At 36.6% G+C, this 27,860-nt stretch overlaps 1 protein-coding gene and 1 pseudogene across 1 annotated transcript; both read right to left on the bottom strand.

Annotated features, from left to right (window-relative positions):
- Positions 1–49: 49 nt before the first annotated feature.
- Positions 50–5,826, bottom strand: LOC116200369 (annotated as a pseudogene).
- Positions 5,827–24,649: 18,823 nt separating this feature from the next.
- On the bottom strand, positions 24,650–26,744 carry LOC116198934 (cytochrome P450 78A7-like). The gene is made up of 2 exons (XM_031529208.1): positions 25,525–26,744; positions 24,650–25,417 (listed from the first exon to the last, which is right to left on the bottom strand). The coding sequence occupies exons 1-2, from the start codon at positions 26,518–26,520 to the stop codon at positions 24,800–24,802; spliced, it is 1,614 nt and encodes a 537-aa protein (XP_031385068.1). The 5' UTR covers positions 26,521–26,744; the 3' UTR covers positions 24,650–24,799.
- Positions 26,745–27,860: the final 1,116 nt, after the last annotated feature.

The following is a 27,860-nucleotide window of genomic DNA, read 5'->3' as shown; positions in this document are numbered from 1 at the left end:
GCATACAAAAGATTTTCACATACAGAAATTAAAAGGGAACAATCAGCACTCATATCAAGTTAGCTCTTCTCTTCTTCCGTTTATGGGCATAATCAGCACTGCCGGCTGCTTGGTCTCCCTTCATCTTCCCCCCTTGACCTCTCTTCCTTGTCTTAATCACTACGAACAGCAAATCCTGATAATACCATCAAAAAGCGGTTCTTTCTCCCGTGGTTTGTAAAAGCATCTAAAAACCAAAGGGATGCATGTTCAACTCCACTAAAGTAGAGATATATTAACATTGAGAGGATCTTTGCTTGTCCCAAACCTTTTCTTCGGTCCCTTCTTTCGAGCTGGCTTGTCCTGCCCCATAGGAGCCCGAGCAAGCTTGACCATCTTGCTGGCTTCCTGGGTTTTTGGGTCCAACAAGTACTCAGGCACGTCTTTAAGGTGAGGAGCGGGAGGCTCCTTGCTCAAGACCTTGTCGTGTTTCAATAGATCTGCTCAATTACAACTCTAAACTCTTCAATGATGCACATTGAATAACAAGGGGATGATGAGAACAACAGGAATTCGAGCAGAGATCTCAATACCTAAATCCTTTGGATTCGCATCAAAATGAGCCTTCAACCCAAATGGCAAATAAGCAAATTCCATTAAAAGCTTAGCAGAAAAGGGTAACAATTGATAAAATAAAAGTCAAAGAGTCAAAGAAACTCCCTTTTCAGAGTTGAGAATCTCGTTCCTTAGATCCTGAGCTCTTGATTCCCTTACGGCTACTTTTGTCACACTCTTTGCAACATCCTGCATCCGGATTTTGACCATCGATAATTTGAAAAGGAAGGTCTAATTGTCTTTTAAGAGATTTAAGGGTTTTTGAGGTTTTAGGGTGATAAATTCGGGATCATTATATTATGAGGGAACACAAAGCATTCTTCCCGACGAATGGTCAAATAAAGTGTGACTTTATTAGTTAAAATTATACAATCACTTTAATCTAAAACAGGAATCTCTTTTGGATTAATTTCCAACAACATATTCTTCCATTCACTAAGAGGAGGATTAAACTAGGAAGTAAACTATCAAAGAATAGAGTCGATCACCGCAGCCCTACAACGTAAGGATTCCACGGCTTTCTCAGTTAGAAGTGGAAATGGGACAATTGAGCTTGACTCTTTGTTCTCACCCTCTTCCAGGAAGGATTTTATTTCTTCCAAAATATCCATCTCATCAGAACAAACCTGTCAACAAAAAGTCATTGCAACCGTTAAAGGTGTCACAATCAGATAGCGAAGATTAAATCCTCATTAAAAAGGACAGCCTTGCTAGAAGATCGATATATATTTATTATGCTAAAAGATTATTAGAAAGAGTATACTAAGGATATTGATGAACCACTGCTGTATGCTCTTCCTGTATGCCCAATCCGATGAATATAACCTGCCACACTTAGTGGCATCTCATAATTTATAACCTACAAAAAATTATATGCGTAATCTTTCTCAGAATACATAGATGATGGAAATGGCATGTTGCATTATGACAGTATAATACAATTTGCACCAAGGCCCCCATTCTAAAGAGGACAGCACAAGAGAAGGTTTCACAGATGATCGTGCTAGATTATGCTAATACACCAAGATATAATCAAGCAGGAAGCAAAAATTATATGAATGTATACTCAAAACCATAGAATAAATTTTCAAGCCAAAAGAGGGTCCAAAAGGGACTTAGATCATTATACATAATTGGAATTTATCAGAGTTAAGGACTTCAACTTAGCACCCTTACAAATTTTTAAATGATTCAACAACAATTTGAATCATCATAATATAAAGCAAGAGCTTTTCCCTATGATGCAATAACTTCCTCATTTAATCTGAAATTCCAATGGTGCTATCAGTTATGGATACATAGTCCAACATATACTAAACTTTAGTTCGAACTACAAAAGCCTAAGCAGATCTACAACATAGAGCATTCCTCGTACTGTGTGGACGTTCTTGAAATCAATTCCCACTTCTACTCCAAATTTAGAGTCTAACTTAGCCTTTGAATACTTGCGTGACTTTTTCAGGTCTGAATCTTTCTCCCCACTAGCTTTCTCATTTTCTTTTATTTCACTGCCATATGTGGCAATCAAATAATCAAAAAGTCCAGCATTGAATTCCTGATGAAAACAGAAGACCATACATAACAAACTTATTCTGAGTAGATCAAAAGTATATCAAGTTTGCCTAAGATTCGAAGAGAAGAATGCAGAATAACTACACTTGATAGTTGAGAGAGGCTTCTTAGACCAGTGAAGTATTCACATGTCAATTGCAAAAGTAGAAACTATCACTTAAGAAATCTCTAGATAACATACCTCTAGCATATGAAGACGGGAATTTTGTGGCAATTCGGCATTTAAAACGGCTTATTGGATTTCAAACTGGCACAAAATAAAAAAATGAATTTACACAAGAAAGAGAAATATAAAGATGCATCTTTAAAATCTCACAAGTTCTTCCACAACGATCTCTACAGATCAAATTATGCAAACCCGAGAGGAGGAGAACTTATCAAGGAAAAAGAAAATCAAGAGGAGAAAGCACATCTAAATGTACATCTGAGCACAAGTGGAAAGAGAATACCTTCTCCAAAAATAACTTGAACCGAAAGCCTATGTCTATACTATTAGTGAATATCAACACTTTCTTTTGAACCAAATCCAGCTTCAAGAGCCCTGGAAAGTAACTTGTCATGAGTATCACATGATATCTAAACCACAAGAAATTACTTAAAGTAATTAGCCATATTATAACAATCAAATTTCCAAAAAAGAAAGGGTGAAGCACATGGTGTATTTGATTTTATTTACGGAAGATGAGAAGAACATTTACCCAAAATTGCTCGACATTTTTAGGTATCACGTCATCTTTGACATCTTTTGACTTCTGGCAATGTCAATATGTCGAGGTTGTGAAGAATCAACTTCTTTAGTTTATCAACATCAGCATTGCCAATGGCAAGAATATCATAAAAACATGTTTCGAATAGATACACCAGATCATAGAATATGTAGACACTACTATTAGAAAAACAAGAATATACATGCACAATCATTTGCAAACAAAAAAGAACAATCTATTTTTTTTAGTTTTCCCAAGAGCCCTTGTTGTAATGTTTCATTAAACACTGTTATCTAAAATATGTAGATCATTTTTAAGTAGTTTGTAAGGAAAACAATGACTAATTCTGGTAATCATCAAAGAATCCTCCTATCACATGTGAGATAGGAGCATTGCATACATACCTCGATGTAGCAGATATAAGAAGGCATTGACAGCGTCTAGATATATTATTGGCAGTTGACAACGAATAGGGTCTTATGCATGAGGTTAAATCCAAGTTGCTCAAATAATATGAAGAAGAACATTGATGGTGGAACCATTGAGTAATCTAAATTAATATCGGCTGTATCATGCAACATACTACTTATATAGAAACTATAATGTTTTCTTTGCTTAACATTACAGTAATAGATTAGTAAGGGAAACAACTTCTCCTTGAATTTGGAAAGGACGGACATGTAGGGGAAGCAAAGAATAGATTAACAGTCATATCATAGATATGATGAAAACACAAATTCCTTTGTGCAACAAAAACTGAACATTATAAGACTACAAGTTCCACACAATCTCAAATGAATTGCTTCAGTTAGAGTGTGACTATAGAAATCAAATGTCACTCTTACGATACTCCCCAAAATCCTTGTATGATGAGACTACAAAGAATCCTTTAAAGATGCCAATTATGGTCTGCAGTTCCTATATGAGTGATATCTTCCATCTTACTTATAGAATTATCTAGATTCGCATATAGTTGGCCTGAAACAACCCTTTATTTAATTAAATCAATGCCTAGTTTTTAAAACAGCTCATCTCTATGTTGATTCTGTAAATCATCTAATCGACCATGGAAATAGGGTGGACAGTTGAGTTAGCATTACTTTTTCTTCCAATAACTTGTATAAAATGTATATACAGTAACTTGTATGTAATATCTATACCAACAAATGCAATTCTAAGTAACGTGAGATTGATTATTCATTCCTCTCAAAAACTCTTTTATCTGATCAAACTTTTATCGTATCTGTTATGAGGGATTGGATTGATTATTGGGAGGGAAACAAAATCTAAAATAATGGATGAGTCATTCTTCATGCTACATGCCATATCATCTCAGACTCAATGGGTGGAATGGGTTCTAACTAATGAGAATTCTGAGCTAGTCTCCTCTCTCCAATTTCTTCTTTTATTTGTTTGTCATTGAACTCTTCCCCTCTTCTGATCTCTTTGAATTAAGTTTATCTTTGCATTTTCTCCTTGTTCTATTCTGTTACTGGTTCATTAATTCCATGGTGTCTGTCTTGTCTTGAGTTGAGCAATTGATGTACCGCAGGTTCGATGGCCTGCAAACTTAACAGGTATATCGACCTCGCCATTGAGACAGAAAAGAAGCGGCAAGAGCCAGCTTCTTTTGAAAGACGTATCAAGGATTTCCCCATTTATAAAAAGAAGAATGAGGAAACTGACCCGGATGCCAGGAAGACTTGCATAGAATATGGAATTTAACGTATCAAGGATTTCCCCATTTATAAAGAGAAGAATGAGGAAACTGACCCGGATGCCAGGAAGACTTGCATAGAATATGGAATTCTCAGACGGAAGCAGGTTGCGCTCCGAGCTGAAATGAAGAAATTTTGCGAAGACTTGATCTCGACTGGGATCATCTACGTGAATAACCTTGAACACATCGAAATAGTAGAGAAACTTAGAGCCAAGCATGGCTTCCGTGGGCTGATTAGAGTGAAGCTGGAAGAGAAAGATTACCAGACACTCATGGCAAGGATCAAGCAGGGGAAGGTTCCTTACCTCCCGGTTGATCATGAGTGATATTATGATGGTTTGCCCTTCTCGTGAGTCTGCTTTATCATATCAGTATAGTACTACTTTAGTTTAATCCTTATATGTTTATGAGACATCGTATTAGCTTCTTCTTCTTTTTTTTCATTTTGGTCGAGTAACTGTTAGTATTATCCTTTGGATTATGGAATGATATCGTCTCTGTTGTTCTGCTGGGAGCAATTACAATCTTGGATATCATACTTATCCTTTTGGATTTTGGAATGATATTTTGTTTGCGGCATACAAAACTTCTAGCATAATCCAATTGAAATGTTTGCAAAGTCGATGGATGTCACACTTATCGAGAATGTATTCCTGAAGTTGGACAAATTCCTAGTATTCTGATTAAAATGTTCCAAACCATGAAAAGCATGAACTCTAAGATCATGCCTTAATGTCACTGGAGCGTGAGCGTGCAATTTCAACGAGCATCCGCTAATCAATAAGGGAACGTTATCAAATAAAAAAATCAAACCAGCAAACTAGATTTGCATCAAAACCTTTAGATGACATCATGGTCTCTCGAGCTAGTGATATGTCAGAAGTTCCTACATAGAAATTATTCAAATTGTGATGAAGATAGCAGTTGGATTTCCCAATAACGAGGGTTTCAGATTCAACATTGAAGCCAAGGTGCAGGCTACCAAAACAACATCAGGATCTGCTGCAGACTTCTATTTCAATTTCTTCAAGACCGATTTACCTCTTGATTAAATCCAGGCTCTCTCGGAAAACATCCATATCTCCAAACAGAAGCTCGAGATCCGGAGCTTGAAACGGGGGAGCGATGATCTTGCCCTTCAAGAATTTCAAGAATGGTAAACACAACGTTCGGGTTTCCTTGAAGCCGCTTAGAGTACTGACCTACGCTCCTTAGCTTCAGAGCTTCAAGCATCTCGCCTTCCGATGCAAAAGACCTGGTCTCCCTGTTATAGACTTGTGCTGCAGTATCTCCAGGCACTTCGCTTTCCAACCGTCAGATTGCTCGTTGACATATATATCAATCCCGTTAGCTTTCTCTTCAATTAGTTATGCAACTCGGGCTCCCTCCTTATTTCCTTCCTTCTATCCCAACAGATGGAGCAACTTTCTCAACGACGCGACTACAAGGAATATGCTCTACTTTCGTTACCTCTACACTGTAGAGCTTGCAACTTCGTCTCAGGCTTGCTAGTATATTTGCCGTCCGATTAGCTAAAAGAGCTCTCGTATCTGAAAGGATCCTGCAGAAGTAAAGATAAAAATATGATGAGAATGCCTATCAGCAGCAAACTAATCAAGATTTTCAATCAAGATTTTATGCTGCCAAAGGATCAAAATTGGAACTAAGATTGAGATCAGAGAAGCGTGCGCTTCTAGCCTTGACAGGTCTTTTTTCTTTCTTCCGAAAGGTAATGTTGTTCTCAACATAGTTGCTACCTAGGTGTTTTTAGCCGAAATTTGGACCTTAGCACAAATTGTTCCCCACAAAGGCATCATCAGCTGACAAAGCATCACATCGTTGGTTGCATCATTGACTCGATGCTCTTTATGTAGCTAACAAGCTACTCAACAAGTGCTTTCCTTTCCTCTGTACTATCGTTATAACGAACTACCTGCAATGTCGAAAATGTTCAAAATGATACATGTCATCAACTAAAATATAAATAGGCTCCTTGACTACCCGATACCTGAAGGATATATATTATATACTTGCAAGATCAAGTCTAACTCCAACGGAACATTAACTAAAGACAAAGATAAGTAAATTTAAGGGGAATCAATGCCCTCAAAGACCAGAGAAATAAGAGGTACTAGCTCCAAACTAGCCAAAGTGGCACCAATAAGCAATTCACCAACATAAATAGATAAAGCTAAGCTTAGCTTAGACGCAAATGTATTCATCTTCCAGCTTTTTTTCTATTTTAGGAGCCAGTGGTCTCCAGTATAATCAGACTGCTCTAACTAACAAGTTCATCTAGCACCACTCAGGATCGTCAACTTCGAGTTGTCAATAACAATACCTCTCTTAGTTGGAGAGTTATGTGAAAGCTTCATTTCATTTGATTCCAAAGGATATGCAAGGGCAAGAAAATTTCCACGCACTTGCTCCCAATGCGCGAGGTCCATCTACTCAATAGTTGAAACCCTTCGACGATCATATCATGGACACATCCTTTACCTCTCTAGACCACTCAATATCTTCTCCTTCAGTCAGACTTTAACAGCAAAAAGCTACAAAATAGAGATAAGCTCGGGTTGCTTCAACACGATTAGTTATCAGAAAATGTCGCTCATTATTAGTAACATGTGTTAGGGAAACTCTATAGGTTTCCGTTTATCAAGAGAAAAGGAAAAAAGCGGATAGGTCCTCCTTGACATAGTTAGCGTCGGAGATACTATTAGCATTTGTGTATCAACGCAATTGATAGGAAGCAAATAGGATATTCTAGTGCCTCCCCTGGAGGGAGCTCACGAGGTTCTAGAAGACTCAAGAGCTTGCAATCATAGTATCGGTGATGGTATGATCTTCTTGAGAAATTCTCTTGGTTATTTTCTTGGAGTATCCGTTTAAAATGAGAGGATTAAGAAAATTGAGAGATCGAGTCAGATTCTTATAGAGATTGAGGTTTGTAATGGATTGAGGTTTGTAATGAGGGCTGGGATTGAAAGACATCTCTAAGGGCCGTAATCTCCTATTTATCGATCTAGTGAATTCTCTTGTTCTGTCCATGGATATTTCCACGTTAAAAGTTTTACCACGTATATGCGGTGTTCGATTTATTTTTCTTTGTTATCTCATCTTATGTTATAAGCATCTTGTCGCACTTTGTTGTTGTACGGAGGATGTGTTCGGGACCTTAGCTGAGGTTACCAATGGCGAAGCTAAAGGAAACACCGATGTTGAAGGTGCACTAGTACTAGCCGAAGTATAAGTCAACATCACGGGCACGCTACTCGTCGAGTTAACGAGACCATTCTACCAAAATGACGAGTAGAAACATGGTGGGCACCATACAAGTGAACCCGAACCTTAAACACGCTTCGGCAAGTGGTACCGAAGGATGATAGGATCCCGCCTCGGTGCCCAGAAGCTCCAAAAATGATGATAGTTTGATTCACGAGGAATCAATTGAAGATAAAGATACGGGAATGGAAAGTACGGGTATTGAAAGGTGCGATAAACAAAAGTGCGAATAATTGAAAGTGCGGGATAAATAAAGTGCAATAAACTAAAGATTGAAAAAGTATGAGTTTGATTGATTGATATGCAGAGAATTACAACAAATTAGACAACGCTTATATATAGGCGTGTACATAGAAACCTTAGAGAATATATCTAAATCAGATACGCCACAATATACGATATCAAGATATTATCAAAATATGAAACTATCTCCTAGCCTACCTAAAGATAAAATAACAAAATATATCAGAGATATTTCCGAGTCATATATCCGAGATTACACGAGATATCGCATGAATATTGTTCGTTTGATCACTAAGTAATCGGCTACCAAGGAAAATTAAAATATTCCACTGCCCTCCCCCGATGAATGTGTATATGCATACAACCTCCATAATGGGCTCTCCTCAATTGGGCTCCAAGAACTGGGTTTGATCTTCCAACGGGCTGGCTTTATCTTCTTGGGCTTTGACTGGTTCGGCCACATGGCCTACTTCCTCCAAATTCGACCCGAAATTCCTCCGAGACTCGGGAAAAATTATTGAATCATCACACACATATCATGGCTTGGCTATTTTCACATATTACGGAAAATAGGTGTAAAACACAAAGCTTGATTACATATCCTTTTATATAAGAAACAGAAAATATCGATAAGCAACAAGTGGATCGGTGGCGCAATGGTAGCATGTTTGACTCCGGATCAGAAGATTATGTGCTCGATTCACGTCAGGTTCAATTCCCAAAACTTTTTTTTCTCCCCCTTTTTTTGAATAAAATAAATTTCTAATTTATATTTTTGGTTTGACTTTTTTTTTTACTTTTCTATTTTCGTTCTATTTTGGGCCTATCCCTAGCAAGGATGGAAGACCCAGTGAATGTCTCCATGAAATTTCCATTAATCTGATTTCTTAAGTTCGTTTTTGGGCCCATTGATTTGTAGTATGATATAACAACACCTAACAGATGTCTCTTATGATATTTCATTTGTAGCAACAACCAACAGTAGAAGGAATCGAGATATGAAAAGGGGTCATTCTAGGCAAATTCCCATCCACCTAGAGCTCATCAGAATGATACATCTACAAAATTATATTATTGGTGAGCCCGAGAAGACGGGCTTTCAAAATTGTGCCAAACAACTTATTTATGACACTCATAAGCTCCATTGAATCATATCCAAGGAAACGAGGAGGGTAACATAATATATGTATGTTGCCCCTTGAATGATTGGGTGCTTCATGAAGATCAAAGAAACTAAAAATACTCGCGCTTTCGTATATATGTGTGATAACTCGGTGAAAACCGAGTTAAATGACCACATTTTGGGCTATATTTGCATACTAGGACTTTGAGTTATTCGTGTCTTAGGCTAGTTTTTAGTAGTTTTAGTGTTAGTTTGGATTTAGTAGGGTTAGGTACTTTTTTATCGTCTCTTGTTAGTTTTCGAGAATGTTATGCCAATATTTTCTATTGATGTCAAGTTTTGTATTTTAGGAATGATTATGGAGCTATGAAGAATTCGAGGACTAAGTTCGAGGTTCGAGATGCCGCATGGAGTCATCTCAGTATTTATTATTGTGGCAAAATTCTGAAATTGCCATAGTAATTTTGTTCAACCGAATCAGGTGAAATTGTCGTGGCAATATTGTTGTTTTGCAGCAGCAATGTGAGCTGAGTGCATATCTCATTTCTCTTGAGTATTTTAGGCAACTTCAAGCCATATAACATCGTGGAAAGTATTGTGCAATAAGATACCTTGTGGACCAAGTCTAAAGAATAATATATTAGGGATTGCTTCCATTTCAAATTAGGAAATTAAATTTGGATTTTTAGGATATTAGAGTTGGAGATTTTATGGAGAATTTCTTGGGATTCTTTTGGGGATATTTAAAGGCCTTTTGGCTGAATGTGAGGAAGTGAGTTGATTCAGAGAAAAGAGTAAACGTGGAGAGCGTCATTAGACCAAGGAGAAGACGGAGACGACCCGAGCTTGAGACCGGCCGTGTTTTCTTTCAAATCTTCTTCATTCTTACGTTCTATTATGTTTTCTTCGAATTCTTGGTTGTTGAACTCCATTATCATGAGCTAAATCTATTTTGCCTAGCTAGGGTATCAATGGAGCCTAGAGTTTAATATTAATTTGTGATCTTGTTACTTTGCTTATTGATTGATTGATCGTGTTTGTTTTATTCCACTCTTAATGCTATTTGATTGATTGGCCACCAATTAGATTGTTCTAGCAACTTAGATGAACCTGGGAAATGGATTCCAAGTTTGGGCTCGGGATAGGATAGCCTAAGATTAATTCAAGTTGGAAAATGAGATTAATTTGCGAGAGGATTAGGAATAATCATTCGTCTTAGGTAGCCAATTAGGGTTCTATCTTAATGGGTCTTCACTAGCCGGTTGCCTAGGAATAGTGTAATCTATTTGATACATGAAGATACGTTCTTGTAGCTAGCGGAAAACGTGCGAGAAGATAGAAATCCTAGGTTAACAAGAAAATGGATCATTTAATAGTAAGTGAAATAGGTGATCGGATTAGGAATAGCCCTAAGAGAAGTTGTATGCTCTAGTTATCTTATCACCATTAGGATATTATTTTTATCAATTTTATGCTTTATCTTAGTTTAGTTAAAAAAATCTCAGAAGTCATTTGTCTGAATAAAAGTCAATTGTTTTAATTATAGTATTTAGCAAAAGTCTTCAGTCCTCCTTAGAATGATACTCTACTTATTCGATATGTGCACTTGCGTAAATCGATTAAATTTATCACAACAATGTGTGCACACACAAGTGGTATCATTTTAAAACGATCTTGGATTAGCTATTTAATATCACATGAATCTAATGAGATCATGCACGCACCGTACAGAGTTTTTAATAATCATAAGTTTCTCGTATAGTTTATGTATTTGTATGTTATATGTGTTATATGTAGATAAATTATTAAATTCCACTAGCTATCTGATTCATTGAATTGGAGAGAACATGTGATCGGCATACCCAAAAACAAAGCACAAGTAGACCGTTAGAAATGAGAGGAAAGTGAATGCATGTATAAGCCTTCTTGAAGGAAGAGAGAAGATCTTATGTCAGATTTAGAATTTCTCTTTTTACAGAGGTAGTTACTCAATGGATGCCTTTAGATCCATTTACAGCTTCTCTGCATTGCGGGTTATCGATGACTATGGAAGAGTGGGAGGATTATTATATTTATATATATATATATATATATTTATAGGATTAATAGCAAAAAAAACAAAATTTTCACATTTTAATTATTCTAATACGAATTTTTTTTTAATTTAAAAATACATAAACTTTCGATTTAATAACAATTCTAACACGGCGTCAAATTTTTCATTAATTTGGAGGGAATCGATGCTACAGAGGGCGTCGATGACCTCAATGGGGGGTGATAGCCGAGGTCTTGGCTCCACCCGTCGGAATCGGGAGAATCCCCGATTTGAGGGTTCTCCCGATTCTGGGGGGTGGAGGCCTTGATTCTAACCACCACCTCCTTATTGGGGTCTTCAGCATCCTCCCCCAATTGGGGTCGTCGGCGCTCTCTGTGACCTCGATTCTGTCCAATTTAACGAAAAATTTGACGATGTACTAGAATTATTATCAAATAGACAGGTGGTACATTTTTACGTTAAGGAAAAAAAAGTTCATGTTAGAACTATTAAAATGTTTTTTTTTTGTTATTGTCCCATATTTGTATCGATTCATTTGACTGATCACAATTCATATATATAAATGTCTTTGAATTTGAGCATCATCATTCATCAATGACAGAAAGAAAAGTTTTCGACAAATTGACGAATGTAGAATCACTTGAATAAGAAATTTGAGAACAATCCAATATCTATTCCAACGCGTGATATACATTCGCTTATATATCAATTTGTCGAAAACTTTTCTTTCTGTCGTTGATGAATGATGATGCTCAAATTCAAAGACATTTATGTTGAGAGGCAATCAATGGCCATGTCCTACACCAGCCAAGGGAGTTAATATACCTAGTTGTCATATATAAGGGGCAAGGATTCCACAATCTAAACTTATTGAATAAATACATGAATCCGACCACCTATAACTTGTAACCCTAGATGCATCATCTGGTTGAATAAGGCTTTCTCAGTTTTTTTTTTTTAATACAATCAGTCACTACTAATCCAGTTCGAGTCGGGTGGACTGCAAAGGTAAAAAGCCCCCCAATTATGAATTTTCTTCATTTACATTACTCAAACCCAAGAGTTTATGTAAGGATACCAAGTGTTGAACTGTTTAAACCAATTCATATTAATTTTTTTAATTTTGGTGTTTTCTTGGATATTTTTTCAAACTTAAGGGAAGAAAATTCAAAATGGGCATGTCTTTGTTGATTGAGAAACTTTTCATATATCTATCTATATTTTGCCTAGAAAGGAACTCATGTTTTGATGGGCCATTGGCTGGATCTACCATTTGCTTGTAATATTGTATCTTTCATTTTAAATGACTAAATGATATAAATAAAATGGAATGGGAAAATGGGAGACAGCAAACGTTAATGTTCTGCGGGTAAATGGAGTTCTCACCTCTTACTCCTCTCTCTACTGACACAGAAGCCAACACTTTAGGGCAAAGGGGGAGCAGCATAGCTATTGCTATTGGGATGGAAGTACTGTAGATGGGATGTCCTCTCTCTCTCCCTCTCAGAGTCCAGGCAGTCAAAGAATCCAAAACCGAGTGGAGTGGGAGCAATGCAACAGAAATCCGACAGCAATGGATGGGTCCAAACTCCAACCAACCATAACCATGGGTGAATGAAGGATGGTCAGAAAAACATAGTTTGACCGGGAAACAAACAGTGACATCTTCTTCTTTCCCCAAATTTTCAATCTCCTTTTCACTTTGCTTTTTCGACGATAAGCAACATCAACTGTACGTACTGATCCACTGTCCACTTCTTCTTCCTCCCCATGCTGCATGGGAGGTCACAGTCTCAAAAAGCTCAAACCCTAACCTGGGCTTGGCTGGCTGGCCTTGAGTTGAGTTGACGGACGACATCAAACACCCCTATCTCTCCTCCCCTCTCTATTTAAAAACTCTTGGTCTCCCCTTAGTAACCCAAAAAGGAAAAAAAAAAAAAAACTCTTCCAAATAAAAGAAAATAAATGAAGATCATATGTAGTTATGCTCGAGTTTGTCATAAACCTACCTCCCTCCCTCCATACATTTGCCGATTCTACACATGATACATATATATGAAATTAGGTCACTTTGATATCAAGTGAAAACTGATCTATTGTATTATCGAACTTATCGTTTTCTCAAATATGCATTAGAGACCCCTCAAGAACAAGGAGTCGCCCTGTCTCTCTTTCGTGATGTGTGTGCTGCGTGCATTTGTGTGAGTACGTGCATTTGCATATCTATATTACCAATTGCACAAAGTTCTCACTCACAAATTAATAAACCACCGTATTAACTGTATGAACGTGCGTCCGTGCAAGTGCATATCTATATTACTAATACATATGTATATGTATGTATTTACGTATCTCTCTTATGTATATGTGTGTGTGTGTATCTATGTACGTATCTCTCGTGTTTGCATTTTGGCAGCTTTTCTTCAATCAATCGTCTCTCTGGTGCTTGCCGTGCTATTTATTACAGCTGAGGACCAAAAACCATAACTTTCAGGCCACGAAACATCGCCTCATTGACGCACGTGCTATTCTGAGCTGCTGTCCCTCTTCAACGGGCGAATGCCAAAGACCAATCAATACAATAATAATAATAATAATACTATACGTGCATGTCTACGGTGCGTAACTGTATGGCCATCTCAAAATTACTTTTCAAGGAAAGAAACCACTATATGACCATCTTTTTAAAAACTTACTTCGTCATCCCTCAGAGAGGTCAGCCGTTAGATCCCCTTAAGTAGAAAGTGAAAGATTTGAACGAGATTACTCTCAATTAATAAAAAAAAATCAATAATGTCATTGGAAAAGAAAAAGATCACTTCAAGTTGATTTATTAGCTTCTTAAGTGCAATGTATTTTATAAATAAATAAATAGAATGTAAATTTTCGTGCTGCACTCCTCTTTTTCACCAAAATAAATAAATACATAAATAAGTGCACCGTATCGATGCCTCATACATGCACATAGAGATTATTAAATGGAATTGGAAATCATTTTGTCGTGGATGTTACTTTTTTCTTTTCCTACCCAAAGAGGAAACACGAGAAATAGAAATAATTTATTTCGTCTCTTAGCCGAACTAATCTCGATCTTCTCTACACTGTTGGATTAACACTTTTGGAGGGTTCCCTGTATAGATTCAACGGTCCTAAGGGGGTCATGAACGGTCCGGCCAACTGAGGGGATCGTATGCGCATTCACGTGAACGCATGATGGGGCTGCCATCAATGCCTAAATCTATTTCCTCATGCATGTCTCTGCCCCCAAGCAAACTGCTTACGTGTTATATCCAATTCATTACCTGCAGTGTATATAACGTATGAACATGCTTTTGAGATTTACTGTTTCCCTTCAACTCTAATTAAGATTGAAAACAATAAAACATATCAAGTGTCCTTTTAAAGCTTCTTTTCACATGCAGTTCGAGTTTAATACGTGCAAAATAACTCAAAGTGGAGGCATATATGGTCGCGCCAACACCAAAATCTATGTTCCAATACCATATCAAGCATTGCCCATTTTCCTAAAAGCTTTTACGTACATGAAGATGGTGTACCAATCATAACATGTTGAGTTATATGGTAAATTGCGGGCGTCATCTATGTTAAGCTTCCGATAGTAACATGAACACTTAAATTTTTGTACGGGAAAGAAAGCCAGAAAATTTTATCTGATAACAAGAGCTCTTAATAATTTACTTAAACAATGGAAAATGGCATTGAGAGGAGAAGATAATTTGCATGCACAATCGGTAGTTGTGAACCCGACAACTTTGGCACACATTTCATCAGATACTATCATCTCCCTCATTAATGGAAAGCTCAGAGGTGACGTGGGCCTTAGGTTTAATATTATCCGACTTCACAGGAATAAAACCCTACAAAACACTACAGGAAACCAAAAAACAAAAAACCAAGAAAATAAAAGCAGTGCATGACCTTTTTCTTTCCGGTGAGGTCGGTATTTGCAACGTAATAAGACTAATTCTCATTCAACCATTATTTAGTTATCAATTTCGTCCAAACAACTTGTATTTTTCTTAAGCATTTCTCTTATATTTTTCAGAGAAATGAATGAAATCCTCGTTACTACCGAACCAAAAAAAAGTCAAAAAAAAAAACCCTCCTAACACTGAAAGAGGGGATTCAAGTTTTCTATTGAATTTCACTCCTAATTAAAGGTAAGAGATATCCTACTAGCATATATTATTCTGTAGATTTTTCGAACGAAATATTACTATTTTTTCATAAAGTGCTCTGATAGATATTCGAAAATTTTTTTAGAATATTCATATTATCAATATTTTTTTTTGGAACGAAATATTATCAATAATTATACAAATCCATCAACCTCAATATCAAAAAAAAATCATGGCTAGCGCTCTAGAATTATTCCAGAATTTGCTCTTTGATTTTTTTCCCCCCTCTCCTGATCACTCTGGAATTCCGTTGCAATGATCGTTGCAAGTAGGCTTTCCTCGACCAGCCACTTGGCAAAGAGCCTTTAGCTGCTACTGCCAGTCTATGTATAGACATAGCCCCATCCCTTAAAGAGTAAGTCGAAAGTAAATATGATCTGTGGGACGTATAATTTCATGCATATATTCATTCAAACCCCAAGAAAAATTGAGAGAGAGAGAGAGAGAGGACAGAATTAATCAATGCGGAGTACAGAAAATAATTGGCATTATCACGTGGTTTTGTTACTTTTCGATCTCTGAGCTTTAACTTTCGAGAAAATATCAGATGAAACTAATCCGTATCTTTTTCCGTATTCATAATAACACAGATAGATCATGATATTGATTTCTTTAATATCATGTAAGGAATGCGCCCATTAAATGATCAAATAAAAACTTGCATAGACTAGTCCTTTTTCTTGGGTGAATACCAAGGCCCCGAAAATGACTAGAATGCAAACCTCTTTATATAGTTATTTTCTATTCCTTAGTACATTTGATCACGTTTCAATGCCAACATGGTAATTTTAGCAATACAATGCCCTTTGAAACCGTTATTAAATCTAATAATAAAGATGACTTGACTCAAGTGGTTCGACACTTATTTTCTTTAAATAAGATTTCGAATTCAAATTTTATTAATAGAAAAATTCAAATTATAAAAACTTTACTCCTTAAAAGACTGATCCTATTGGAACTGGATTAATCGGGATATTTGAGCTTACTAGGGTACACATCGAAAAAATAATAAATCGTGACATATAACAGTTTTCATTTGCATACCCAATAAATGGTCTTATTAGCTATAGAATATAACAAGTATGCTCTTCTTATGTGGGTAAAAGCAATCAAGGATGATTTTCCTTATTCTATTGTTGATCTTTATCGCTTTTCGGAGGGTATTCATAGCCGGTCCACTATGAGGAAGAGTCAGTAGGTGGGGCTGACTAGGAGACTTGAGGACGACTCTTCCTCATAGTGGACCAACTATGAATACCCTTCGAAAAGCGATAAAGATCAACAATAGAATAAGGAATACCGACATATCTTCTCTTGCAAACCTGGTCCCGCAAGTATTAGAAATGTTCTAAGAGATTCAAAAGGTCTTATTATCGATATATTCTCTTCTTCTTCTAGCATTATACATTCTGAGTTGGTATTAGAAGTGCCCTGCAAATCTCCACTTCAAACTTAATTTTCCTTCTAATCATCATGTCAGATTGAAAGATCACTTTATCCTAGATTACTAAAGCTACCAACTCACAATGAAAATATCGGAGCATACTCTTGGACATTCAGTTGTCTACTATGCAATTCACTTTAATTTGGTATCAACACTCTCCTAGAGAATCCAATGATTTTGTCGACTGTTTAGTCAAATCGGGTATTGATAGGCCTTAACATTTTATTGTCTAATTGTAGGGATTACTTTGTATCCTTTTGTAAGTATCTCCTTGTCATTTCTCTTGTTTGTGATTGTAGGGGTTGTTTTTTTATCCTTTTGTAAACCTCTTTGTGATATTCGCCTTGTAAGATCACATTTATGAATGAAATTTGAATGAATTATCAAAAAAAAAAAAAGACATACCCCTTAAGATTGGTTGAACATCATTCAGGTTGTTTTCGAAACTTGCTTGAAGGTTTTCATGAAAAATTACAATATCCCAGACACGGGCGAAGAACGAGAGTATCATTTCAAAGTATCAGTAAAAAGCTTCTCCAAAAAAAGGGTCAATAAAGCTCTATTACACAATAGCCACTTGAATTAAGACACGAAGCATAATACTACGGTCCCGCTCATCAGAAGGTATTTGCAGATGGTCAAATAGCATGGAAATGCACCTTCATATCTCTTGGGTTGCTCCTCCTGCAAGTTGGATCAAATGGAATACTGATGAATCTTTTCTTGGCAAACCCGATCCTTCTGGTATCTGGGGAGTTCTTTGGAAGTCTGATGGCTGCATTATGTGCATGTTCTCTTCCGCTACGGGCATAATTAATTCGAATCAAGCTGAGCTTCTTGCGATAAGAAAAGTTCTTCAAGTTTCTTCATCGGATCCTCCACTCTTCAGCTCCTCTCTCATCATTGAATCTGACTTTAAGAGCGTGATTTGGTTTAATAAGTCAGCAGGCTTTCCATGGGTATACCATAGCTTCATCAAAAACTTTCACCTGTTCTCCTTTCACTTTGCTCAACTTCAACACCAGCAATCTCCTAGGAATTGAATACTTTCGCGGACTGATTAGGGTCAATAGAGTTGTGGATTTTGTTGCTTGGATGTAATGCTATCATCACAATTGTTTCATGTTAACTTTTATTGTTGTGTAAAATATGAAATCCTTAAACCTCGTTTGATTTCGCAATCTAATTTTAAGATTTTAACTCTAATTTTAACTCTAATCACTACACAACAAAAATCAATAATATGATTATTACTTTTTATTTTTTTTTAACCATTCAATTCAATTTGTAGTAATAAATTCTCTCAACTATTCATTATTTTTTTCACAATTCAACAATACAATCATTTTTTTCACAATTTTTCTCATAATTTAACATCACAATTATTACAAATAAATTAAAATTAAAACTCAACTCAACTCAACTCTAAAACTAAACACATTATTAATCTCTTTGGTGTACTCTGTAATATTTTCTTAATTGATACTTCATATGAGTTATAAATATATATATATATATATATATATATACATATGGATACCGTTGAATTATCGGATTTCAGGATACACACTGAAAAAATAATCACTTATATTAACGTTGTATACATACATACATATATATATATATATACATACGTCGTCATAGAGAGCATGATTATTATTTCTCAGCTGTGTCCACAGCCGTGCAATATATTCAGTGTCTGTACCGTGTGACTGGCTGACAGACCCCACGCGCACCCACTGGCTAGGGATTCATTTAGGTTGTTAGCTCAGGTTGATATCATGGAAAGAAATGATTCATCAAATATGTTCTGAACATGATCAGATCCTACGGTCGGGGTAGACGGACAAATGCACAGACCATTTATTTCCCTCTTTTCCCATCTCTTTCATTATTATTATATTATTTTTTCTAATATTCGAAAATTCTAAAAACACCTACTAATTTAATTCTAACCAACTCAACCTATAAAAGGATAAAATGCTTTTAATAAAAAATTTTCTCTATTTACAATTCAAAATTTTTTTTGAGAGGAATAAACACTCGAATTACTTAAATTTTTATTATTAATGAATATCACTCATCATTCAAGATTGACGGGGCTTATTCTTTTGCAATTATAAGGAATCCTATTAACCTAATAAAAAGACCTAATACAATAATAAATAAAGAGAAATAAATAGACCAGAGGAACTTTTTACCGACTATCATCATACCTTAAGACTGTTGATTTAAATTAAGACATGTATCACTGCATTAGCCGATTGATGGGACTTAAATGGCAGGGCAAGCAAACAAAACAAAACAGACAAAGTGACAAACGCGCAATTGGACATTCATTTTTATCTTGAAGGGCGAGCCCTAAGGGAGAAAAACAAAAACGGTGAAACAATGATGAATTTTCTTTATTTTGGCCCTTTTGCATGGACATGTCTGATACTCAAATTCCAATTCGTTTCGTTTCTTTCCCTATATTTGCATGGACTGTTCTCGTTCCATTCCAATTCAACTAGAGCAGCACCCCCCACCCCCACCAAAACTAACCAAACAAAAAACCATTTCCTATAGCTTTTCCAGTTGGCATTTTATATGCTTGGAGAAGCAAAATCTTTAGCCCTTGATGAAGGATCAAAGGATCACGACCACTTGCAACGATCAACTTAAGATGATCGCGATTGATTCAACTAATTATGAATTTAGAAGTAATAGTATATTTAGAATAATTATTAAAAATTTTGTTACAAAAAATTTGTATATATTTATATGATCATATAATGTATAGTTCGTTCTTACGAAAGGAAAGACCGGTCCATTCCATACATATACCATAGAATTTTCAAAATTTATATAGTTTTTTTCGATAGTAATTTCTAAAGAGTTTTTGGCGTCTATCCAATAGAGGAAAAAAACTATATTCTTACACCTTTAATGGTTATTAGAGTTCCTATTAATTTGTACTAAATTTATGCAACCGGAAAAGATAAAAAAAATAATAATAAAAGGCTTACAATATTGATCGCTGAGTCTTATAATTATATTTGTTTTATACTTTGGCATACTGTAGTGGGAAACCACAGCTATTATGAAAAGATAATTCGTCTAAATCAATAAAAGTGCATGCTTAGTTTTAGAAAAATTTTCAACTTTACTCCACTCTAATTTTATTTATTTTCAATTCAACAATACAATTATTAGTTTTTATTCTTTCTTCAAATTTTTTAACTATTCAATTCAATTTTTAATACTAAATTCTCTCAACTATTCATTATTTTTTCCACAATTCAACAACACAATCATTATTTTCTCTTAACTATTCATTGATTTTTCACACATTTTCTCATAATTCAACGACACAATTATTACAAACCAATTAAAATCAAAACTCAACTCTATTCAATTCTAAAACCAAACACAATTTTTGCTTTAATATTGGATATATCGGATGAAAGTGCATTAAAATAATTAATAGAAAAAAAAAAGAAATATTTTAAAAGTTGTAGCTATGGACTTTAATTTTATCCCAATGAAACAACTTCTCTTTTTTTAATAACAATAAGTTCAGCCACAGCATGACGTTCGATGTGTGATTTGAACATGAAACTTCCCCTTAATAGTCACACCATTTAACCACCAGTCCAACTCTATCAGGTTGAAACAACCTTTTTCTAGCCTTTTATTTCGTAAGTTACACAAGTTTATTTTAATATACTTTTTATATTATTTTTTATACGATAATCTTTTTATTTTGAAAGACCAATTTTTCTATTAACATAGGGTCTTCTTTTCATTACCTGTTGTGCCTTCTCTTCTTGTTTGGGGGTGTCGAGGAGTTGTGAGAAAAATGAAAATCAACCCTGAAAATGGATACTCTGAATTCGGAGTTATGTGCTACGCTTTTCTCGAAAGACCAAGTTTTCTATTGAGATCAATAATATTTAGTCATTATTACTAATTTCAAATAATAAATTTTCATCTTTTATTAGAAATTAGAGTAAGTTAAATATTTTAATAATAATTTTGTGTTTTTAGTCTTACAGCTATTTCTTTAATTTTGTAACTTGTTAAATGATTAATTGCAATAATTTATTTATATTTTCTTCTTCTTTTTGCCAATTATTTACGTTTTCTGATTTATGTACAAATTGACTATTTTAACCCTATTTAATGTGCCCTCATTTAGGATTGTTTCTTTAGTGCATATATTTTTGTTTTTCTACACCGGACATAAATAATTTGAGCCATTAAATTCTTCTCAATTTAATTTGGACCGTCCATTTTTATAAATTTTAAAATTTCAAAAACATCTCTAAAAAATCACAATCTAGTCCCCTTGTTATATAAAATGTGATTATTGCCCACAATTTTTTCCATCAGTCTTAAGTCCCGTCATAAATTCGGATTGATGACTTGGATTCCTATTATTGCGCCACGTGTAATATTAAACAATACTAGTTAAGCAAATCGGTTTATGAGAAGCTCAATGAAACGGTTTTTCACTCTCTCAACCATACAGTTTAATCGCAACTAGAGAAGAGAGAGCGAGTGATCGTCAGGTCACAGCAGTGCTCCGTAAGATCAGCCTCGTACGTAATTGCTCGTAAACTAGACTAAACTTGTTTTGCATGAATGTCAGAATGCGTGCATATTAACATGATTGAGGATTGATTAACACGGAAATTTCAAGCCATAAATTTGTATTATGCGGTAAATCTAAAACATGTATTGTTGAAAAATAATAACTTCTTTTAAGGTGATTGTGGGACGACCAGAGGAAGAGGAGGGGCGAGTGGACCGAGTGGACCGAAAGGAAAATATAATCATTCAATTTGACATGTCTCCGATCTCGATCTCCTCTTCATTAATTTCTTCTTTCTTTTGGTTTTCTTTTTCCTCGGCAGAGTGTGTAACTACTAAGTGATGATTTGTAATACTATTGAAAGTTTATGGGATAAAAATAGGAAAGTAAAGAATACAAATACTTAAAAATAATTATATAAAATGGACGGTTCATATTAAATGAGAGAGATTTTAAAATGGACAGTTCATATAACTCCGTTTGGTTTCGCAATCGAATTTTAAAATTTTAATTCTAACTTTAATTATACTCACTACCCAATAAAAATTAACTTTTCAAAGTAAAAAAGGTGAGGCCCATATATAAATCCACATACACCTCCATTATACTCAATTCAATTTTTAATATTAAATTCTCTAAACTATTCATTACTTTTTCACACTTTGTCTCATAATTCAACAAAATAATCATTACAACTCAATTAAAATCAAAACTCAACTCAACTCAATTCTAAAACTAAACACACTTTATATTGATTTTGTACAGCATAGAATTATACGCCCTAGAATTTGAGCCTCATTTAATGTTGCTAATTATACTATATAGTAAGATTCTCTTATTTTATAACAAGTGATTTTTTCAATTATAAATCATCGTTTAATAAGTGACTTTTTTTTTGTGTGTATGCAAGTTCGTATTCAAAAACTCAATGATCCAATTAATTCAATTCAAGTCGGTCAACCTATTAAGAAACATATACTTATTTGTACTCGAATCGAATTGACCACTAAGAAATAAAACTTTTCTAATCATGAATTTTTTTCTATTTTTAAAATTCGAGCATTAAATTTTAATTAAGAGAAAGAGATACGAAATTAGCGAAACCAACTAATTTTTGGCAGTACTTCCCTGGTTTTGATAAACATGATTCGTTTGGACTGCTAGCAACATATATCTAAGCCTTTAGATATATGCAGAAAGAAGATATGGCATGTGCATCTCTCCACTGCGATGATGTGATAAGTTGAGTAAAATAAGCCAATTTAATTCTTTGCAGTTTTTTCGTCGACCACAAAGCTAAGATTCACTTTATTTGCTGATCCTGCTTAGGCAAATTTAGATGTCAGTCCACCTTCCTAAGCTCTTGGCTAGCCATGCATTAATTAATAATTTGGTATAAATCAAATTCCGAGTAACAAACAAGCTTCTCCCATATGGGTCGGTTTTTATTACTTGGAATATTCTGCCATTCTCCTCTCTCAAGCATTTAATTAACACCTAACCTGTAATTTGAGTTATTCATTAAAGTTTACGGCCGGATTAATCATCGTGGACCACTGCAGCCGCATTCTCAACTAACGTTATTAATTCGCAAGATAAAACTTCCAAATCGTCATTCGTAATTCCTGTTTTGAACTTCCGAAAGATATCAGTCTCATGGGAAATTTACTAAAATCCATGTAATTTGTTCGGTGAATTTAAATTCATGTAATTTATTAACAATGTAAGTAACGATTTTTCGAAATCCGTATACTTTACTTTAAATGAAAGTAATTTACTAAAAAAACCAAGTAATTTACTCCCAGTAAATTTTCTCTAAATACATTACTTGAAAGGTTTGTAATTTACTGAAAATTGCGCTATTTTACTTCAATTTTGAACAATTCACTTACGTGTATGAAGTAATTATTTCTAAAATGATTGCACCTTAGATCTTCCTCCATCTCATGGATGATACACGACACTAATAAATTCAAGAGATTAATACCTGGTAGCATGTCTTTTCCATGAAATATGAGGTGTAGACCTTTCAAGGTTCGACCGGTGGGAAATGTTGCGTGCTATATGAAGAGATGGCCCTCTTTTATATATATAACATAAACATTATGATCAAATCCACGATACATATCCGACACATTCTATAATTAACAGTGTAAGTTATTGAATTATGAAAATTATACGTAAAAAAGTAAGCAGTTATAAATAAGGACCAAAACACATATTTATAGTGAACTATATATAGGCTTCACACGATGAATAATACAAATGTATATATAGGACTCCTTTACAACCCCTAAAGTCCAAAATTGGAGTCCTCAGCCTTAGAGACAGAATATATGTGGAAATATATATAATCAAAGCATTAGGCATCATACACTGTTGGAAAATAAGATTAATGGGTGAATAAGGAAATTATTCACAAGCTAATGACTCTTGATTTTCTTGGTGGTTACAAGAAATGAATGGATTGCATTCATGAATAATCAAAATACCATTAACACATATATTGAATATATGTGAGTTATTTCCCATAAAAGAAGAATAGGAAGAGTCATAGAAGCATTGATCCCATAATCTATAAGAGGGGCACACGGCAAAAAGGAAAAAGATAAGAGCTTCATGCCATTTGCTTCCTGTAGCCATTTTCAAAAAAAAGGAGAAGAAAAGTCTTCCCTTAGTTGCAATTCCCTAGAGAAGAAGAACTTCATTTTACTGAGACCAAAAGGAAATTGCACAAGTAGTTGGCTACAATTTTTTCTACGAAGGATTCGACTTCAAAAGGGTTCACGTTTCTCTTCGAGTTCGCTGAAACGTTGCTGTTTGTGCTGCTGCTTCGCTTGTTACCGTTTTACTCTGGAAAACGATTATCCGCGTGACCTCAAGCATCCAGAAGAGGACAATTCTGTTTCAAGGAATTTGTGTCTAACACAGGACTCGACTCTCTCGTATTTTTCGGTTTCGCCTTTGTTTCGATTTGAATTTCCAAGTTCTTACACTAGTGAAATTCATTTAATTTTATAGCATTTTATTTGTCCGAATTATTATTTGAATTATCGTTCAATTTTGTGACTATTACGGCTAATTAAATTTTTGATTAGATACACAACCTGCCTCCAAATTATATATAATATAACATAATATTAACCTAGTCCTAATATATCAAACTTAAGAGGATAATGGAAGCTCAGCATTGATCAAACCCTAATAATTAAGTGAAGCAAAAACAGTCTCCTCTATAATACATAATATATTCCTAATGGTTAAGGCACATCCTTCACTTCTAGGACGGAACTCCGTTTCTCGCCAAGGCAATCGCGTGCAAGGGGTGCTTCATCTCGCACGACAGCTTCAAAACTTCAGACAGGTTGACCCCGTGATTCGGCTCCGTGACCCATTCAAAATGGCGCACCAGCTCCGCAACCCACCGGGTCACAGTCACGAGGCCTAGGTTCTTCCCTGGGCAGACGCGCCGGCCCGCCCCGAAAGGAGCGACCCTCAGGTCCCTACCACGGACATCCACGTCAGCATCAATGAACCTGTCGGGCCTGAACTCGAGAGGGTCAGGCCACACAGCGGGGTCGTGGGTGATGGCCCACATGTTGACCATGGCAGTGGTGTTGGCGGGGACCACCATGCCGTTGCTGAGGTGGACGTCTGACGTGGAGAGGCGGGCCCAGGAGAGGAGTGGGCCCGGGGGGTGGACTCTGAGCGCTTCCTTGACCACTGCCTGCAGGTAAGGGAGCCTTGCCACGTCAGAGTCGGTCAGGGCACGATTTCCAAGGTCGGCGCAGCCGAGCTCAGACTGAAGCCGGCGCTGAACCTCCGGGTGTAAGACCAACTCGGCCATGACCCACTCAGTTAATAGAGCCGTAGTATCGGTTCCTCTGAATATCATCTCCTGCGATAATTAATTTTCTTTTATTAATTAATTAATTTCCTAAGGAATTCAGTCAAACGACTTTGTTCCACAAATTTAATATTTGCAAATTGCACCAACGTACGTACCCATAAGACGGCGATCATGTCGTCCTCATGGAGCTTCTCATCACCGTCGAGTGAAAGCAGAACATCGACGAAATCAGAGCCGTCCGATAACTTCTTCTCTGACCCACGAGCCCGGTGCTCTTCGATGATCGAACTTACGAAATTTCTAACACGCGGAACAAGCTTGGAACATCGCTCAGTTATGCGATGCGGGTCGTATATGTAACTCAGCCACGGCAAGTAGTCCGACCAGTTAAATGCGCCAAGCAGCTCAAAACCTTCCCTCACCATCCCTGTGAGCTCATCGAGTTCTGCCCCGTCCCGTGCCGGATCATACCGCTTCCCGAACACGCTTCCCATGATGTTGTTCAGCGCCGCCAGCTGGAGGTGCCGCCTGAGAGACACGTGGCCGAGTGTGGCTTGCTCGCTCGAGATGTCCCGGATCATTTTGGCGCAGTCCAGCCGGCGGCCCGGTTCGTGGGCAGAGATACGCCTTGGGGAGAAGAGGTGGGAGGCGGCGATCCGCCTCAGGAGCCGCCAGTACGTCCCGCTGGGGGCAAACCCTATAGCACGACCGAACATGAGGGCCCGGGCAGACTGCTTGAGCGGGCGGTCGGCGAAGTGAGGCGAAGTCAGGACCTCCCGGGCCGTGACAGGGTCGGAGGCCACGACGACGGGGGTGAACCCCAGGCTGAAGGCCATGAGCTGGCGCCACTCGGGGCGGGTCCTGGCCGCGGCCGCGAGGGAGCGGTGGGCTAGGCCGCGGCTGAGGGTGAGGAGGCTCCCGAGGATGGGGAGCCCCTTGGGGCCTTGTATGGCGACACGGCCAACCCGGACACGACCGTCCCGCCAGGCGGGGCCGCCGGGGGAAAGGAGCCACGCGAGGAGCCCAACTGAGAGGAAGGCGAACAAGAGAGAGCCGACCACGTAAAGGTCGAGCAAGTTGTCGAAGCCGACAAAGGCGGGGAGGGTGAAGATCCACCAGGTGGTGTCCTTGGAGACCATGGCCATCTCCATGACCAAAAAGTTCGGATTTTTTTGGGGGGGGGGGGGGGGGGGGGGGGAGTGGTTTGGTAGAGAATGTAGAAGGAAATAAAAGTGATGGAGTGAGTGAGAGCCTCTCTCTTAGCAGTCTTTGGCTCTTTTTTTTCTTTTCCTTTTCCCCTTTTTTTCTTGGGAAGGATTTGTTAATGGTTATGGAAGTGGATGAGAGAGAGAGATGGTTCGTGAGTGAGAGAAGATGATGGAGGGATATATCATGTATATATAGGGGAAGGGGAGAAGCGGTTATTGTTCGGGCTGTTAGGGTAACTAAAGGGGTCGGAACCAATGGGAGGGAAGGAGGGTAAAAGAATTTGTCGTGTGTAGAACAACAACAACAATATATATATATATATATATATATATGTGCAAAAGTTTAGGTCATGATAGATGGGATGTAATCATCAATGATATATATAGTAATATCGGCCACGAGGCTCTAATTATAAGATAAGACAATTAATTTTCTGAGATTCGTAACTTGTTATGGTTTATATATATCAATATACATTTATGTAAATAGACTTATCATAATATACATACTTACCACACTAAATAAAAATGTCATGGTGTGATATTCAATTAAATTGCAAACTAGGCCTATCACGCGTGTTATAGGTCTAGGGTATATGACTATATGGTATGAATTAGTGGGAAGAGGAAGAGGAAGAGGAAGATCGTGGGTTTTGCATGAGAGGGAGGAAGGGAGCTGGGAGACGAGAAAATTCAAGTGTGAGAGTAAATGAGGAATGTGTGGTAAGATAATGAAAGGCCGTTAAGACAATGAAGAGTGCATGCTTACTCTACGAGGGAGCTGGGCAGAATATATATATATATATATATATAATTGACATATAGCATTCAATTAAATATTTAATTAAACTTTGAGATATCAATGTTGCACACTAAAAAAATATTGAATAGCAATTTACTTCGATAGAGAGAGAGAACATGCCATTTGGTTCAATTAAAGGCTGGAGGAGAAGATAATACAACCTGAGCATGGTTATGAGTAGCTAGGATACGTGCATCATATGATTCGCATTACAACGTCAAGATATTGTCCGACGTGTGATGGTGTATATATCGGAAACTTCTAACCTTAATCAGGTGTATAATGATTCGTCCAAACGAAATCTAACTATAGAAATTAACCCCTGTTAATCGATGTACATACCTTGATATACATACAATATCGATGCAGTCGAACGAATCTTCAGGAATAGGTTTCATGAGAGAGCAAGATGGCCTGGGTGTGGAGTATATTAATATCATCTTATCGTAAATATATCAGTTGGGAGATCGATCTAATATGG

This window comes from Punica granatum, chromosome 3 (genome assembly GCF_007655135.1).
Source record: "Punica granatum isolate Tunisia-2019 chromosome 3, ASM765513v2, whole genome shotgun sequence".
Classification (NCBI taxonomy): domain Eukaryota; kingdom Viridiplantae; phylum Streptophyta; class Magnoliopsida; order Myrtales; family Lythraceae; genus Punica; species Punica granatum.
Note: the sequence above shows the minus strand (reverse complement) of the source record. Positions and strands in the feature narration are given on the sequence as shown.